The sequence below is a fragment of the Rhinatrema bivittatum genome, chromosome 3 (genome assembly GCF_901001135.1).
Source record: "Rhinatrema bivittatum chromosome 3, aRhiBiv1.1, whole genome shotgun sequence".
Classification (NCBI taxonomy): domain Eukaryota; kingdom Metazoa; phylum Chordata; class Amphibia; order Gymnophiona; family Rhinatrematidae; genus Rhinatrema; species Rhinatrema bivittatum.
This window is the reverse complement of record NC_042617.1, coordinates 104,631,950-104,648,985: the sequence shown is the minus strand read 5'-3', so window position 1 is coordinate 104,648,985 and position 17,036 is coordinate 104,631,950. Positions and strand designations below refer to the sequence as shown.

Here is a 17,036-nt window from a genome sequence, read left to right as displayed (position 1 = left end):
ATAAATAAATAAATAAACATACAATCGGATAGATTTTAAATAGCCCCATGTGTAAAATCTGGCCTTTACGCGCATGGCTGGGCCTTGCGTGCACCAAGCCTATTTTCCAAAATGCCCGGCCATGCGCGTAAAGGCCAGTATGCGCATAAGTGCCGGCCTTCCTGCAAGGGGCGGACCGGGGGTGCGTGTTCTGGATGGGGAGGGAAGGGGCGGGGATGGGCCAGGACAGCGCCATTGATCGCTGTCCTGGCTACTGGCGCTCGCAACTTACTTCAGGTCGGGCCCTGAAGTAAGTATGAAAACAATAAAAATAAGGTTAGATAGGTAGGGTTTAATGAGTGGGGAGGAGAGGGGAAGAGGAAGGAAGGTTAGGTAGGGGGGTAGGGAAGTTCTCTCCCAGTCCACTCCTTAATTGGAGGAAAGCCAAAATGCGTCACCGCACGAACTTTGCAGAAATCCTCCCCTCCTTGCGCACACCGCCCGCACGGATTATAAAATTCCCATGGAGTTCCCGTTTGAAAATGACCAGGAGCACTCACTAAGTACTCTTGGATTTTACACCTGCTTTACAGAAAGGACTGTAAATGCAGTAATAAATCAATGTTTATACTTTTCCTTTCCCATTCTTACCCTGCTTCCTTGTCCCTATGGGTAAAATTATGTGTGCTGTAAAATGATATGCTTACTTTTACCTGCACTGAGGGGGGGGGGGGGGAAGCAAATTTTTTAAAAAACCATCCTAGATAGGTGAATATGTGCTTACCTGTGTAAAAGCCTTTGGAAATTGTCCTCAACACTAAACTGGTATACTTTTTTGGAAAATGAAAAATAAAGACTTATTAAAAAAAATGTAAACGGAAATAAACATGTTAAGTACAAATTAACCAATAAGAATGAATATAGTACTTATTTTGGGTATTTTGCATTGTAAAGAAAAATAGAAACTTTTCTAATAACTTTTCTAATAAAACTACTAAATATTCCAACAGCTGGTTCTTACAGTAGTTCTAAGGCCGATGCAATATCACTTTATGAGCTAATAGATAACACAGAGCAAATGGCAACTCCTTCTGTGACAATATTTAGTTTTATTTTTAAAAGTTTGAGTTTCAAGCTCAACTGTGCATCAAAAATTATTATACTGAATAATATGCAATAATATAAGAGACCAATTTATACCTTTTACATAACTGGTATATGCCCAGGATTCCTAAGTCAAGAATTATTTGACCAATCCGATTGTCCATTTCATCTTTTTATTGTGTAAAAAGGATAAATTGGGCCGTAGGTAAATTCTCCTAACAAGTACATTGCATACTTGTGACTGAATCTATTCTGCATGCCGCACGCACGCATGCATGTTATAAAATCCGGGATTGGCGTGCGCATGGCTTTCCCCGTTCCCTCCGAGGCCACTCCGAAATCAGAGCGGTCTCAGAGGGAACTTTCCTTTCAATCCACCTACCTTCCCCTATCTAACCCACCCCCCAGCCCTACCTAAATCCCCCCCCCCCCACCTTTGTTATCAAAGTTACGCCTGCCTGAGTCAGGCGTAACTTGCGCGTGCCGGCTGGCTGCCAGCACGCCATCCCCCGGCACAGCCGCTGTGCTGGAGGACTCGGGACCGCCCCTGCCCCCGGACCGCCCCTTTTTCAAAGCCCCGGGACATATGCGCGTCCGGGGCTTGCGCGCGCAGGGGTAGGTTTTAAAGGGTTACGTGCGTATATTAGGCGCGTAACCTTTTGAAAATCTACCCCTCAATGTCTACCTTCCATTATCTGATTACAGTTTTGCTTCTATTTTACCCAATCAGATTGAATGTCCTTATGTCATAGGGACTTCTAGCAAGTTTCTAAGGCACAAACAATGAATCCTTGATGTGGTCAGCTCTTTGAAGTTTCTTCTTATTTGTTAATCTCTCTTACTTACCCCATGACCATGAGTTTCTACTGTTCACCTGTTCTTTATCTTTAGAAGCCAATTAATCAATATGCTAACATATTGTATGTCCATGTATGTCTGAGAATGTCTTTTATCTGTCTCTGTAACTTCAATTCAGTGCTATGCCTCTGTATGTCTTCTGCTTGAATTCTCTGCAGGTCTTAGGCCAGGTCCTAGGCTAAGCTTTAGTATTAGCTGATGCCTTAGTCTTCTGCTTATATTATTGCAAATCTTCAGAATCTTTTATTGAAAGGGATATATAGGCTGCATAGAGGGGAAACCTATACATCCCCAAGAAGAAGAAGATATATGAGATTTATATCTATGTATGTTTGTCCCATCCACACCAAATTTTCCAGACATGTGACAAAGGTGGGTTTTTTTCAATCCACATATATGCACGAGTGCATCCCAGAATGTAGGCCTCTTAAGCTCTGGGTGGACCTTCTTGTATATTTTTAGAAATTAATTAATAGATTAGAAAATAGACCACTTCAGTACTTAAGCAATAAATTTTTACTTTATTTTTCCACCTCACAAAAGTTTTATTTAAATATTTGAAAGGATAGTTTCATTTTATTGATAAAATCCTTCCTTTGGTTTTCTTGGAGAGGGAGAGGTTGTATTACTTTTCCCCTCTCTGAAATTAAGTTATCCTTACCTATAATATATATGCCCCATAAATGCAACACATGCAAAAAGATTTACTAATAAAAAAGTAAAATGAAAATAAATTCTATATGCATAATCTGTTTTAGGGTAATCCAATTGGACTGTGTGGGTTGGGTCTTATTTACCTTCAAGGACATGGAGTTGCAGTGGTAAGTATTGTTTTATCTACGATATAAAGTCATTAGATATAAATCAGTTTGAATTGGTATTTACAATGTATCATATGTACTAAATTAGATGATATGCAGTAGAAGTTAGCTTTGATTTGATTAACCCAAATTTTATTAAGACCCCAGAAGCTGAATAGGAAAAGAAAATACCTGAATAGCACCTGTTGTAAAAGCAGATATATTTAATAGATTTTTGGAACAAAATAAGATTTTGATCACAGCCTGAGAAAATAATTTGGAACATGCAGGAGGATGAGCCATCATAGATGTCATAGGAGAGCTTTTAAAATTGTTAAAGGTCCACAGTACAAACCCTACACAGAGAGTCATAAGGAATTTGAAATGTACTCTGTAGAGAAAAGAAAGATAGGATATCGTACAAATATTAAAATCTAGCATATTTAACGTAGCCTTTTCCAAAGGATCATGACATAAAACAGAATAGAGGGAGGATGAGAAGAAATATGAGAAAAAACTTCTTTATTGAGAGGATGGTGGATGCCTGGAACAGCTTATCAGCAGGACCAGTAGAAGCCTAGGCTAAGGCGGCCGCCTAGAGCACCACCATTCTGGGGGCAGTGCGGGAAGGCCATCTCTTTCCCATCAGTGCTGGGGTCCTGAAGAGGAAAAAGTATAGTGGGGCCATGTACTGGAGCGAGGAGTGGGAACGAGCTCTTTAGAGCATAGGCCGGTGCCGAGGATAGGAGCAGGAGGTCTACATAGCAGTAGGCCCGAGTTGTGCAAGGTTGAAGAATGTTTGTTTTTAATTTTTGGATATTATTCTATTCATCAGTTATTTTGAAATATTTTTTAGTATGATTTTTCTATTCTGATTAATTATTTATATTTCTTTATTTTATTGATATTTTGTGAATGGTGATGTTTCTGTTTTTCCATTGTCACATTGCATACAGAGTCTAATTTGTTGCAATTTCCAGTTCAGTTTTTGTCTGCATGTTTCTGTTTACAATTTATGGTTTCTTTATTCTATATGGGCCAGTTATTCGTATCTACGCCCGATTTTATAACATGCGTGCACAGCCAAGTGTAGGTTGCCCCCGCCGGCCGAGTGCTGGTGCGCAATCCCCCGGCACAGCCGCTGCGCCGGAGGCTTCGGTCCCGCCCCGCCCCCCCACTCCCCGCCCCTTTTTTCAAGCCCCGGGACATACGCATGTCCCAGGGCTTGCGCGCATCACCGGGCCTATGCAAAATAGGCTTGGCGCCGACATCAGACCGCCTCCGGTGCAGCGTGACCCCGACGGAGTCACTTATCAGTCGCAGGTTGATGACGCGGTCAATGCGACTGGGGGGGTGGAAGCTGACTCAGGTAACACGCCGAGAACGAAGGAACTCGCCCGGGCAGGAACAGAAGGTGCTGCTGGAGTGGGAGCTTCAGGGACCTCAAATCTTGAAGCCTGCCTCAGAGGGAGAAATGAGGAGGCTACGATGGATGGAGGTCAGAATATAATATCTCTCGGCGTTATCGGTGAGTCCCCAATATTACCACAGTGACTCTTGAGTCACTGTGGGACCTGGTGGCGGGCCAAGGTCAATCCATGAAAAGACTAGAATTAAAGATGGACTCCCTAAATTATAATTTCCAACAAAAGATACTTGGAGTTCAGGAGCAGGCCACCGAGGTAATAAATAAAGTTTCAGAGACTGAACATAAAATTCAGTCTCTTCAGGCTGTTAATGTGGCTGTAATGAAAGAACAGATGGCCTGTTCCAAACGTTTGGAAATCCTGGAAAACAACATCAGGCATTTAAATTTGTGAATTATGAATTTTCCTAAAGTTGCTGGAGAGATTCCCTTTACTACGTTGAAAAGACTCTTCAGAGAAGGTCTTGGATTTACAGATGAAAATATGCCATCTATTAACTTTTGTAGATTTCTGAATAATAATAGACCTTCTACTGCAGGGACTGCTCCTGTAACAATTATTCCAGCGAATTTAACCAGCTTCTTAGAAAGTTACGATACGGATGTATTAGAAAGGAATACTTTACTAGTTGCGTTTATTTCTGTGCTTGACCTGAATAATGTGATGCGTAATTACTTTAGAAAATTTCCTTTAATGTTTTATGGTCAAGCAATAAGAATATATCCGGATTTAGCTCAGATAACTCAAATTAGGAGGAGAGAATTTCTGTCTTTAAGGCAGGATGTTGTTTCTCTAGAATACACTTTTACACTTCGTTATCCCTGTAAGTGTATCCTTAAGAAAGGGGATGACTGTTTTATATTCTTTCAGATAGAACAACTTCATCAATTTGTGGATGCCCGTAGGCCTACCACCTCTTCTCCGCTTGATTAAGATAGGGTTACTAAAAGCATGATGTCTCCAGCTTGTAACCTATGTTAATGTCACTGGGGTAGATTTTCAAAGGGTTAAGCGCGTAGGATACGTGCGTACCCCCCGAAAACCTACCCCAACCCCCCCCCCTGTGCGCGCCGAGCCTATTTTACATAGGCTCAGCGGCGCGCGCAAGCCCCGGGATGCGCGTAAGTCCCGGGGCTTGCATGGAGAGGTGTGGCGGGGGCGTGGCGGGGGCGTGGCGGGGGCGTGGCGGTCGTGATGTGGCGTTTCGGGGGCGGTGCCGCGGGCGTGGTTTCAGCCCGGGGGCATTCTGGGGGCGTGGCCGTGCCCTCCGGAACAGCCCCCGGGTCGGGTGATGGCGTGCCAGCAGCCTGCTGGCACTCACAGATTTACGTCTGCCTCCGGCAGGCGTAAATCCGGCAATAAAGGTAGGGGGGGGTTTAGATAGGGCCGGGGGGGGGTGGGTTAGGTAGGGGAAGGGAGGGGAAGGTGAGGGGAGGGCGAAAGAAAGTTCCCTCCGAGGCCGCTCCGATTTCGGAGCGGCCTCGGAGGGAACGAAGGCAGGCTGCGCGGCTCGCGCTAAATTATAAAATCTACCCCACTGTGTATAAATATAATTGCTATAATTTCTCTCACTTAGTTTTCCCTTGCCTCCCCTTTTGTTTTCCTTTAGGGTGTAACATTGTTAAGATATTTAAAAGGTAGTTGATAAAATGGTTTATTTGCCTAACAATTTATGATATGAGTAAAAGAGACTGGACATATGGATTTTTCTTTTAGGAAAAGTAATTTCTCCCTAAATTCTGATTACATTTTATATTCAGATGTAAGAAAGTCTACCTATATATTTATTTTCTTGTATTATTTTTTTTTTTGAAAATGATAAATAAAGAAAGTAAAAAAAAAAAAAAAATTCCTAGAACAACATGGGGCGGATTTTAAAAGGGTTATGCATGTATCCGCTCCTATGCGCACCGAGCCTATTTTGCAAGCCCCAGGGGTGTGTGTATGTCCCGGGGCTTGAAAAAAGGGGCGGGGCAGGACCGAGGCCTCCAGCACAGTGGCCGTGCCGGGGGATTGCATGCCGGCACTCGGCCGGCACGCGCAACCTACACCTGCCCGGAGGCAGTCACAACTTATAGAACAAAGGTTAGTGGGGGGGGGGGGGGGGGGGGGTAGGTAGTGCTGGGGGGCGGGTTAGGTAGGGGAAGGTGGGGGCAGATGGAAAGTTCCCTCCGAGGCCGCTCCGATTTCAGAGCGGCCTCGGAGGGAACAGGGAAAGCCATCGGGGCTCCCCTAGGGCTCGGTGTGCGCAAGTTGCACAAGTGTGCACCCCCTTGCGCACGCAGACCCTGGATTTTATAACATGTGCGCGGCTGCGTGCGCATGGTATAAAATTGGCCGTAGATTTGTGCGTGCCGCGTTGCACGCACAAATCTATGCCCGCGCGTAGGTTTTAAAATCTGACCCCATATGTTTTTTAAAGTCCCTGAAAATGAATTAAAGAGCTATAATACAAGCTATACTTGGACCAGACTACCCCAAAGATTTATACATCCCCCTTGGGGACAGGTTACTGGGATTGATGGTATAACCCAGTATGGCATATCTTATGTTCTTCCATTATCTCTCAAGCATTGCGTGATGTTATCGCTGATTTTGACTTCTCAGAAAGTTCTTCAGATTGCTGATGATTTACTGCTTTGTTCTCTCTCTTTCCAAGCTTCTGTTACAGATATGCTGCAACTCCTCATTGAGCTAGCTCTGAGCCTCTTATGCCATCTACTTAGGGTAGTGAATTTCTCAGCGACAGCAATTCCTTACCCAAGACCGTGTAGATTCTATTTTGCATTTTCTCTGCCCCATTATGATGAAATATAACGGACACAGTTGATTACTGTCGTCTCTAGATCCATTTGGCCAGACCTCTTTGTAAAATCTTTAAGGCCCCAAATCCTTCCTCTCTCACATAGACTTCCGAAGCAGAAGAAGCCTTTATTGCTCAGAAATTTATTTATTTTATTTATTAACTTTTATTTACCGACATTCGTGAAGCACATCATGCCGGTTTACAAAGAACTCAGGTGGGAGATACAGTGAAACAAAATAACAATATTAATAAAATATAACAATATAACAATATATCAATATAATATAATATATTATATATAATATAGTAAAACAATATAACAATACAACAATATAATATAATATAACGATGAAAACATAACAAAGTGAACAAATAAAACATTACAAAAAAGAAACCATGGGAGTCGATTGAGAAGGGGAGAGGGGGGGAGAGGAGGGGGAGGGTAGGCTAGGGGTAGGGCAGGGGAGGGAGGGTGGGCAAGGGTTGGAGGGGAAGGGGAAAGCATAGTTAGAAGGAGGTATGGGGATAATGTAAAGGAGGAGGGGGAGACTATGTACAGGCGAACTGTATAGGTGTCATTTAACTACGTAGAATTACGGAGGTGTCGAAAGTTGAAGAAGGCGGTAGAGAACTGGGACAAAGTTACTTCAATGAGTATAAAAGGGGGGGGTAGAGGGGGGGGGAACTAGGGAAGGGTGGCGGCCGGGTGACGCGGAAACGGAAGGGTGACAGGGTGCAGGGAGAAGAAAGGGATAAGACAGGCGAGAGGAGGATGAGGGGAGGGTGAGGGATAGGCCCTTACTTCTGCCCCAGCTTTGGACCTGGCAAATTATTCCCTTACTTTTTTTCCTTTTATTGTCACCAGTGCAATGATATGGCTTCTGGAGTTTTGACTCAGTCTCATGATGATAGGCAACATCCAATCCAAAACTCCTCAACATCCCACCCACTCTATATGTGATAAATTTTAATGTAGTATGAAACCCGACAGTGAGGAGACAAGATGAAGCGAGGACTCCCCTGATGAAGAAATTCTTCATTTCGAAACATGGCCATGTTGAAAGAATTTGATAGCTAAGTTTTCGGGACATGTAAAATGTATAAGAAACTGAAGTGGCGTTGTGCGCATAGCTGGTTCAGATTGCATTAGAGATGTAGTATTTTTTTTAAAAGTTCTCATAAGACATTCACACTTTTATATATAAAAATGTATAGAGAAAAAACAGGAAAAATAATTTAATAAAATAATAATTGTGGTTGGGAGGAGGTAGGTTCATGATTACATTTGAAATAAATTCTGTAAGCAAGGCCGTGGAGGCATGCAACAGATTGTATATGAAACCTATCTCATCCTACATTAAAATTTATCACATAAAGAGTGAGTGGGGTGTTGTGGAGTTTTGGATTTTACCTCATCACGGGCAGAGATTTTTCTTTAAAGGCAACATACAATGGTATATTTTTCTTTCCAACTTTATCCTGTTGCTTAAACCTTTTTGCCTCCCTTGTAGAGTTCTTTGTCCTTTGTTTTGACTAATCCTTTCAATCTTTTTGTTCCTCATTCAGTGGCCACCCTCTTTTCCCACTCAAAAATTAAATTTTCTAAGTCCCACTTCACAAAGTATGATTTGCTTCGCCTTTTTGGAAACCTATACATTGTTCCTCAGCACACAATCCTGCCTCCTTGTTACTCTTCCTAGAGGAAGGTGAACCTTATGACTGTGAGGCTGCTGTTCAAATTGAGACCAAAGTTCACTCTAATCTTTCTGAAATTATCCCACTGATGTCATTAAGGCAGCATACTTCCATCCAGGCCTGGCAGAAGGCCAAACTGTAATCATTTACACAGATTCTTGTTATGTTTTTGGAGCTGTACATGATTTTGGCACCCTCTGGTGGAATGTGGATTTTTTTTTACTTCTTTGGGTAAAACATTTGCCTGTATACATGCCTTGTTGCAATATCTTTTCTCCTTTACAGGTCATTATTGTCAAGTGAGCAGCACATTCCAGTATGAACTTTTCAGCAAGGCCCTGAAGGATTCCTTTACAGGTTTTTGACCAAGTTTCTTTCACAGATTTCTATGCTTTGAAGAAAGACACTGCCACTGACTATGAAAGTGCCATGGCTGCCCACAATCCCCTGATAACTTTTGGCTAACCTCAATGGACTTCCAGTCATATCATAAGAACATAAGAACATAAGATAAGCCATACTGGGTCAGACCAAGGGTCCATCAAGCCCAGCATCCAGTTGCCAGCAGTGGCCAATCCAAGTCACACGACCTGGCTCGTACCCAAACATTAAATAGATCTCAAGCTATTATTGCTTATTAATTAATAGTAGCTTATGAATTTTTCCTCTAGGAACTTATCCAAACCTTTTTTAAACCCAATTATACTAACTGCCGTAACCATGTCCTCTGGCAATGAATTCCAGAAATTAACTATGCACTGAGAGGTAGATTTTAAAAACATATGCGGGTGTGTACTTTTGTTCGCGCCACTGGCGCGAACAAAAGTACACCGGATTTTATAAGATACGCGCGTAGCCGCGCGTATCTTATAAAATCCGGGGTCGGCGTGCGCAAGGGGGTGCACATTTGTGCAACGTGCGCGCGCCGAGCCCTGCGCGCGCTGCCCGTTCCCTCCGAGGCCGCTCCGAAATCGGAGCGGCCTCGGAGGGAACTTTCTTTCTACCCCCCCACACATTCCCTTCTCTTCCCCTACCTAACCCCCCCCCCCCCCCGGCCCTATCTAGACCCCCCCTACCTTTATCGGAAAAGTTACTACTGCCTCCGGGCAGTAGTAACTTACGCGCGCCGGCACAGCAGGCCCCGATACAGGCCGCTGTGTCGGGGCACTCGGCCACACCCCTGGACCGCCCATACACCCCTGGACATGCCCCCGATCCCAAACTGCGCCCCCTGGCCACGCCCCCGACCGCCTCTTTTTGCAAGCCCCGGGACTTACGCGGGTCCCGGGGCTTGTGCACACCGCCGAGCCTATGCAAAATAGGCTCGGCGCACGCAGGGGGGGGTTTGGGGTAGGTTTTCGGGGGGTACGCGCATATCTTACGCGCGTACCCCTTTGAAAATCTACCCCTGAGTGAAAAAAAATTTTCTTTGATTTGTTTTAAATGAGCTACTTGCTAACTTCTTTACCTTAAAGAGTAAATAACCAATTTCATATTTATCCATTCAAGTTTTTCATGATTTTGTAGACCTCTATCATATCCCCTCTCAGCCATGTCTTCTCCAAGCTGAACAGTCCTAACCTCTTTAGCCTTTCCTCATAAGGGAGTCTTTCCATGCCCTTTATCATTTTGGTCACCCTTCTCTGTACTTTCTCCAGTGCAATGATATCTTTTTTGAGATGCAGCAACCAGAATTGCACATAGTATTCATGTGCGGTCTCACCATGGAGCGACACAGAGGAATTATGACATCCACAAGTTTTATTCGCCATTCCCTTCCTAATAATCCCTAACATTTTCTTTGCTTTTTTCACTGCCACAGCAGACTTAGCCAACAATTTCAATGTATTATCCAATATGATGCCTAGATCTATTTCCTGGGAGGTATTTCCTAATATGGAACCTAACGGTATAACTACAGCAACTTTTCCAAGTTCATTTTCATCTGCCATTTGGATGCCCAATCTTATTTTTATTTATTTATTTATTTATTGCATTTCTATCCCGCTTATCATAAATCTAAATGGTTTACATCTGTTATTCATATCACATATCATAAAACATTAAAAACATCCATACAGCATATATACTTTTTAATATAAACACACTAATACAAACACAAATTCAAAAGCATCTTTGTTCATCTCTTTTCGGCTTCTCAACCTATACTATACAGAATATTCCCCTTCCGTTGCTGTAATCAGATGGCTCTAATCAACCTTCCAGTCTCACAAGGTCTTTCTGCAATTTATCACAATTCACTTGTGATTTAACTACTCTGAATAATTTTGTGTCATCAGCAAAGCTGATCACCTCACTTGTCGCACCCCTTGCCAGATCATTTATAAATATTTTAAAAAGCACAGGTCAAAGTTCAGATCCCTGAGACATTTCACTGCTTACCTTTTTCCACTGTGAAAACAGACCATTTAATCCTACTCTGTTTCCTGTCTTTTAACCAGTTTGCAACCCACAAAACGACATCACCTCCTATCCTATGACTTTTTAGTTTTCTTAGTAGCCTGTCATGGGGGACTTTGTCAGACGTCTTCTGAAAATCTAAATACACAGAATCTACTGGTTCACTTTTATCCACATGTTTATTCATCCCTTCAAAAAATGTAGCAGATTTGAGGCAAGACTTCTCTTGGGTAAATCCATGCTGGCTGTGTCCCATTAAATCATGTCTGCCTAAATGTTCTGTGATTTTATTCTTTATAACAGTTTCCATGATTTTTCTCAGCACTGAAGTCAGGCTCACCGTTCTATAGTTTCCAGGATCACCTCTGGAGCCCTTTTTAAATATCGGGGGTTACATTGGCCACCTTCCACTCTTTAGTTACAACAGATGATTTTAATGATAGTTTACTAATTATTTGTAATAGTTCTGAAATTTCATTTTTTAGTTCTTTCAGAACCCTGGTCCAGGTGACTCTTCAGTTTGTTAATCTGGCCTACTATATCTTCCAGGTTCACCGTGATTTCATTCAATCGATCAGAATCGTCACCCTTGAAAACCATCTCCAGAATGGGTATCTCCCTAACATCCTCATCCGTAAACACCAAAGCAAAGAATTAATTTAGACTTTCCGCAATGGCCTTATCTTCCTAAGTGCCTCTTTAACCCCTTGATCATCTAACAATCCAACCGACTCTCTTACAGGCTTCCTGCTTTGGATATATTTTTAAAAGTTTTTAATATGAGTTTTTGCCTCTATGGCAAACTTCTTTTCAGATTCTCTCTTAGTCTGTCTTATCAATGTTTTACATTTAACTTGCCAATGCTTATGCTTTTTCCTATTTTGTTCAGATAGATCCTTCTTCCAATTTTTGAAGGAAGATCTTTTGGCTAAAATAGCCTTTTTCACTTCACCTTTTATCCATCATTTGGCCTTCTTTCCACCTTTCCCTATGCATGGAATAAATCTGGGCTGCATTTCTAAGATGTTATTTTTTTAACAATGTCCATGCCTGTTGCACACTCTTAAATTTGTAGCTGTCCTTTCAGGTTTTTTTTTTAAACTATTTTTCTCATTTTATCAAAGTTTCCCTTTTGAAAGTTTAGTGCTAGAGCCATGGATCTACTTATTGTCACTGTAGCCAAACAGCCCCACTACCTTTACCTCTCTCACCAAATCCTGCGCTCCACTAAGAACTAGAACTAAAATAGCTTCCTCTCTCATTGGTTCCTGAACCAATTGCTCCATAAAACTGTCATTTATTCCATCCAGGAACTTTATCTCTCTAGCATGTCCTGATTTACACAGTCAATATTGGGATAATTGAAATCTTCAAAAAAACAAAAAGGGAACTCAAAATATATATAAATGTAGTAGCCTACAAGAAGGTGTCAGCAAGTCAGACGTTGTGCAAATATAAACCAACTGGTCTTTTCAATCATCCACCTTCTTTAACTTTATTTTGGAAAAACAATTTTTAATATATTTTTTGTTTTCTTAAAATGAACCAGTCCAATTTTTAACTTTTTTAAGGAGTAATATCAGTCCATCAGAGAATAATTATTATATATATATATTTTTATTTTCCAAAAAGTTGCCCACTTTTGAAAATTACCCGACATGCCCAAAGTTTCGCATCTGTTATGCTTCATCAGGGGCACTCTGATAGTTTTTTCTAAGAACAAGACTGTAGCGATTATCAACTAAACTTTGGTGTAAAGTAAAAATATAATTTCAAATATTTAGAATCTATAAATGGAGAATATAAAATGCCCAAAAGTACTTATCTTTGTAAATGGCTACCATTTTCAAGCCAGACGAAAACGCCTCTGCCTCTTTCTCGAACAGAAAAGGAACTGAAGCCGGCACAGGTGTCTCTTTAAAATACGTAAGTGAACGTCAATGTAAAACAATGACGTCACTGCAAAATGAATAGTTGCTGTCAAAGAACAGTTCTTTCAAAATTATTTGTCCAAGCTATTTTTCTGAGGCATTAAGATAATATTGTATAACAAACTGTAATCATGTTGACGCTCACCCTGCCAGGAGGGCGGAGTTAGCAATCTGATGAAGACCAGCTCCCCAAAGGGAGGACATAGCAGTCTGTTATAGATCTGCTCCCCCAGAGGGGAGGAGTTAGTAATCTGTAATGACTCTGGATGTTGGATACTCTTGTTAAAGAAGGAGTTAACAATCTGTTAGCGATCCCCCGCCAGGAGGCGAAGTAGCACACTGTTACGGTCCTTGCTAAGGAGTAGCAATCTGTTAGTGCTCTGCTCTTCCAGAGGGAAGGAGTAGCAACTGTTATGCTTGTTCCTGTAGAAAGATGAACCAGCAACCTGTATGATCCCCACGGGGAGATAGCTATGTGATATGGATCAGCTTCCGCAGAGACAGGAGTAATGGTCTGATGTGGGTTGGCTCCCACAGAGTGGCAGATGATAATACCGCTCTTGTTAGTGTAGGAATGACACCCAGTAGAATAGTGAATCCTTGGGCCGATGGCAGGTGACAGCGCCCTCAAGTGGAGATCCTGAGAGGGACCACCGGCTAGGCTGGAGTATTGAGACAAACACAGATAGTTCTTTATTAGACTGGAAGTAGAACCACCAGAGGTGGCAGTAGTGAGTTGATAAACCCGGCAGGGCTGAAGTCCCTCTGACACTGGAACAACGATCTCTGAGTTGCTGAGCTGTAAGGAGAGACTATAGGTAGTGAGTAGACAGGGTATGCAAAGCATAACCAGTGGTAGATGATACACTCACAATTGTAGATCTCTGTAGTGTCTTCTATATGTAACAGAGAGTCCTCAGTATTCAGGAACAGGAGCCGCAGGCGAGTACTGGTTTCTGTAAGCAGTCTGAAATAGAACTCACAATAACTGTGTATAGATTGGCTTCTGGATAGAAGAGAGGGTAGAAGAGATTTAGGAACGTAGGCCCTCGTGGAGCGAGTACCGGTTCCTGTCTGTTAATCTGTGATAACAATCCATAAGATATAGGTAGGCAATATCTTCTGAGGAAGAAGAGAGTATGAGAAAGGAATTAGGAACATAGGCCCTCGTGGAGCGAGTACTGATTCCTATCTGCGATCTGCAATGGTAACTCATGATCTCCGTACCTGTGATAACGTCTTAGATTGAAGGGAGCCTTAGCGATTAGGAACAATGGCCCTCGTGGAGCGAGTACCGGTTCCTGTCTGTAATAGGACTCACTGTGTTCACGTCTGCGATTGCAGTAGGAGTCTTCTGAGTCTTCGGGAACGTAGACCCTCGAGGAGCGAGTACCGGATCCCATCCAACAATCTGAAATCAAGAATAGAGAGAGCGGAGCCCCCGAGGAGCGGGTACTCCTGGTAAGTTTGAAAAGGCCGAGCAGTGGAGAAAGGTTTCCCCTTGCTGACTCGGATCATTGTTGCAAGTAGCGTGGACTGCCGAAGCAAGTCCGGATCGAGTTCCTTGTTGCAAATAGCGTGGACTGCCAAAGCAAGTCCAGATGGAGTTTCTTGTTGCAAGTAGCGTGGACTGCCGAAGCAAGTCCAGAGGAGTTCCTTGCTAACTCGTTTTAGGTTAGCAAACAAAGACCTTTTAAAGTGAAAATGGCTGATATATCTACAGGGGGACGCCCCCGAGGTTCGCGCCCTTGCTGGTACAAAGTCTGGAGCGCATGCACGCGCCCTTACATCATCAGGAACATGGCGGATCCGTAGCGTCAAACCAGCCCGGGGACACCGGGACCAAGAGGCAGGCGAGAAGCTGTGGCTGCATCTGTCCGTTAGAGCCGAAGGGAGCCGCCACAAAGGTAGAGATCCCGGGCACAGTGGCAAAAGGCCGCTGTGCCTGGAGGCTCAGGCCATGCTCCGGACCACCCACACCCCGCCCCACCCCTTTTTGCAAGCCCCGGGACATACGCGCGTCCCGGGGCTTGTACGCGCCGCCGAGCTCGGCTCGGAGCGCACAGGGGGAGGCAGGGTAGGTTTTCGCGGGTTGCACGCAACCCTTTGAAAATCTACCCCGATCCGTTTTCTGCTGTACGCAGGGTGGGAAGGACCTTACGTAGTCTTTCACGCCCTCCTTGATGCGCAGCCACCAGTAGTGGCATTGAAGGTGTTTGAGGATTCTTGACAATCCAGGTACCCTGCCACACGAGAGTCATGTGCCCATCCCAACACTTTTTCCCAGATTCTCTTGGGGATGATAGTCTTCCTGGCTGGGATGGAGGTGGTGGAGGCCAGGAGAATATGTTGCGGCGCTTCTGTAGTATCTTCAGTTAGGAAGGAATGGGATAATGATCCGCTCAGTGGTTCTTCTCAGCCAGGCTATAGCAGAGCTCAAAGTTGAATCCAGAAAAGAAGAGAGATCAGCGAGCCTGCTGAGGATTGAGGCGTTGAGTCTGTGGAAGATATTCTAAGTTTTTATAATCTGTGTAGATGGTGATTTTGTGTTGAGAGCCTTCCAGAAAATGCCGCCTCTCTTACAGGGTAAGTTTTACAGCTAGAAGTCCTCTATCTCTGATAGTATAGTTTTTCTCTGCCAGAGAACATTTTTGAGAGAAGAATGAACAACAGAGAAGGTTTCCTTTATGCCGTGTTGACTGAGGACATCCCCAACTCCCAAGCATGAAAGGATGGGACGTGTCCATACTCTGGAGACAGAGACCTTGGGTGAAGGCTTGTTTGAGCTTCTGGAAGGCTTTGACCACTTCTGGTGACCAGTTTCTGGTATTCACACCTTTTTGAGTTAAGGCTATGAATGGAGCAGCCAGCATGGAGCATCCGTGGGTAAACTGCCAATAGTAATTGTGAACCCAAGAAATCTTTGTAGTACCCACAAGCCCACCAGCTGGGGCCATTCCAATATGACCTTTTGTTTTGTGGGGGCCATGCTGAGTCTGGTCCTGAAGATGATTTACCCCAGGAAGGATAGGCTCTCTTGTTTGAAGAGTCATTTTACAATTTGGCTACAGATGTTGCTCGCGTAAGTGTTGGAGAACCAGTTTTACTTGGAATCTATGAGTAGACAGGGAGAGGGAAAAGATGAGGATATCATTGAGGTATAACACAATGGAAGAGTAGAGTAGGTCCCGGAAAATGTTGTTCACCATTTTTTGGAAGACTACTAGGGTGTTGCACAGACCAAAGGGCATAACTAAATATTTATAATGTCCATCCCTTGTATTAAAGGTGGTCTTCCATTCCTCTCCGTACTTGATTTAGATGAGATTGTTTGTGCCATGAAGGTGCAATTTAGTGAATGCTTGAGCTCCCTGATTCGATCAAACAGTTTAGAAATCAATGGCAAAGGGTAACAATCTTCTTGGTTATAGCATTCAGACCTTCTTAGTCTATGAAGGGTCTCAGTGTTCTGTCCTTTACGATGAAAAAGAAACCTGCTCCAGTAGGTGAGGATGACAGAAGAATAAAGCCCCTGGCAAGATTTTCTTGGATGTAGTCATCACTTGGGTTTCTGGTTCCGAGAGCAGATACACCCTGCCTCCTGGAGGGTCCTTGCCTGGGAGGAGCGATGTCTCACAGTCGTAGGATTGGTGAAGAGGCAATGTTTCAGCCTGTTATTTGGAGAACAATCCAAATATTCCACATATTGGGGTGGTAGCCCCGTCTAGGCAGTGACAATGGTGATGGGAGGCAGAGGAATGACAGAGGCAAGATAGGAGGAAGAACAAGAGGACCCCCAGCAGACCAGTTTGAGTGTGGACTAATTGATGGGTTGATGCTTTTGCAACCAAGGGAAACGCAGGACAACTGGATTGTCTGCTTGAGGTAGGACATAGAGCATGATCAGTTTTGAATGAAGAACACCACTGTGGAGGTTGAGTGGAATGGTGGTCTCTGTGATCCTTCCTGGGAGGGGGGGTCACCATAGACAGAGGAAACGATAAGCGGTTGTCCC

At 43.6% G+C, this 17,036-nt stretch overlaps 1 protein-coding gene across 1 annotated transcript in view; it reads left to right on the top strand.

Annotated features, from left to right (window-relative positions):
• The window catches only part of SEL1L2 (SEL1L2 adaptor subunit of ERAD E3 ligase), a 217,272-nt gene that overhangs the window by 137,034 nt on the left and 63,202 nt on the right, over window positions 1–17,036 (top strand). Inside the window, exon 11 of the mRNA XM_029596776.1 lies at window positions 2,700–2,762. Within this exon, the coding sequence (XP_029452636.1) occupies window positions 2,700–2,762 (63 nt within the window). The remainder of the gene's footprint in view (window positions 1–2,699; window positions 2,763–17,036) is intronic.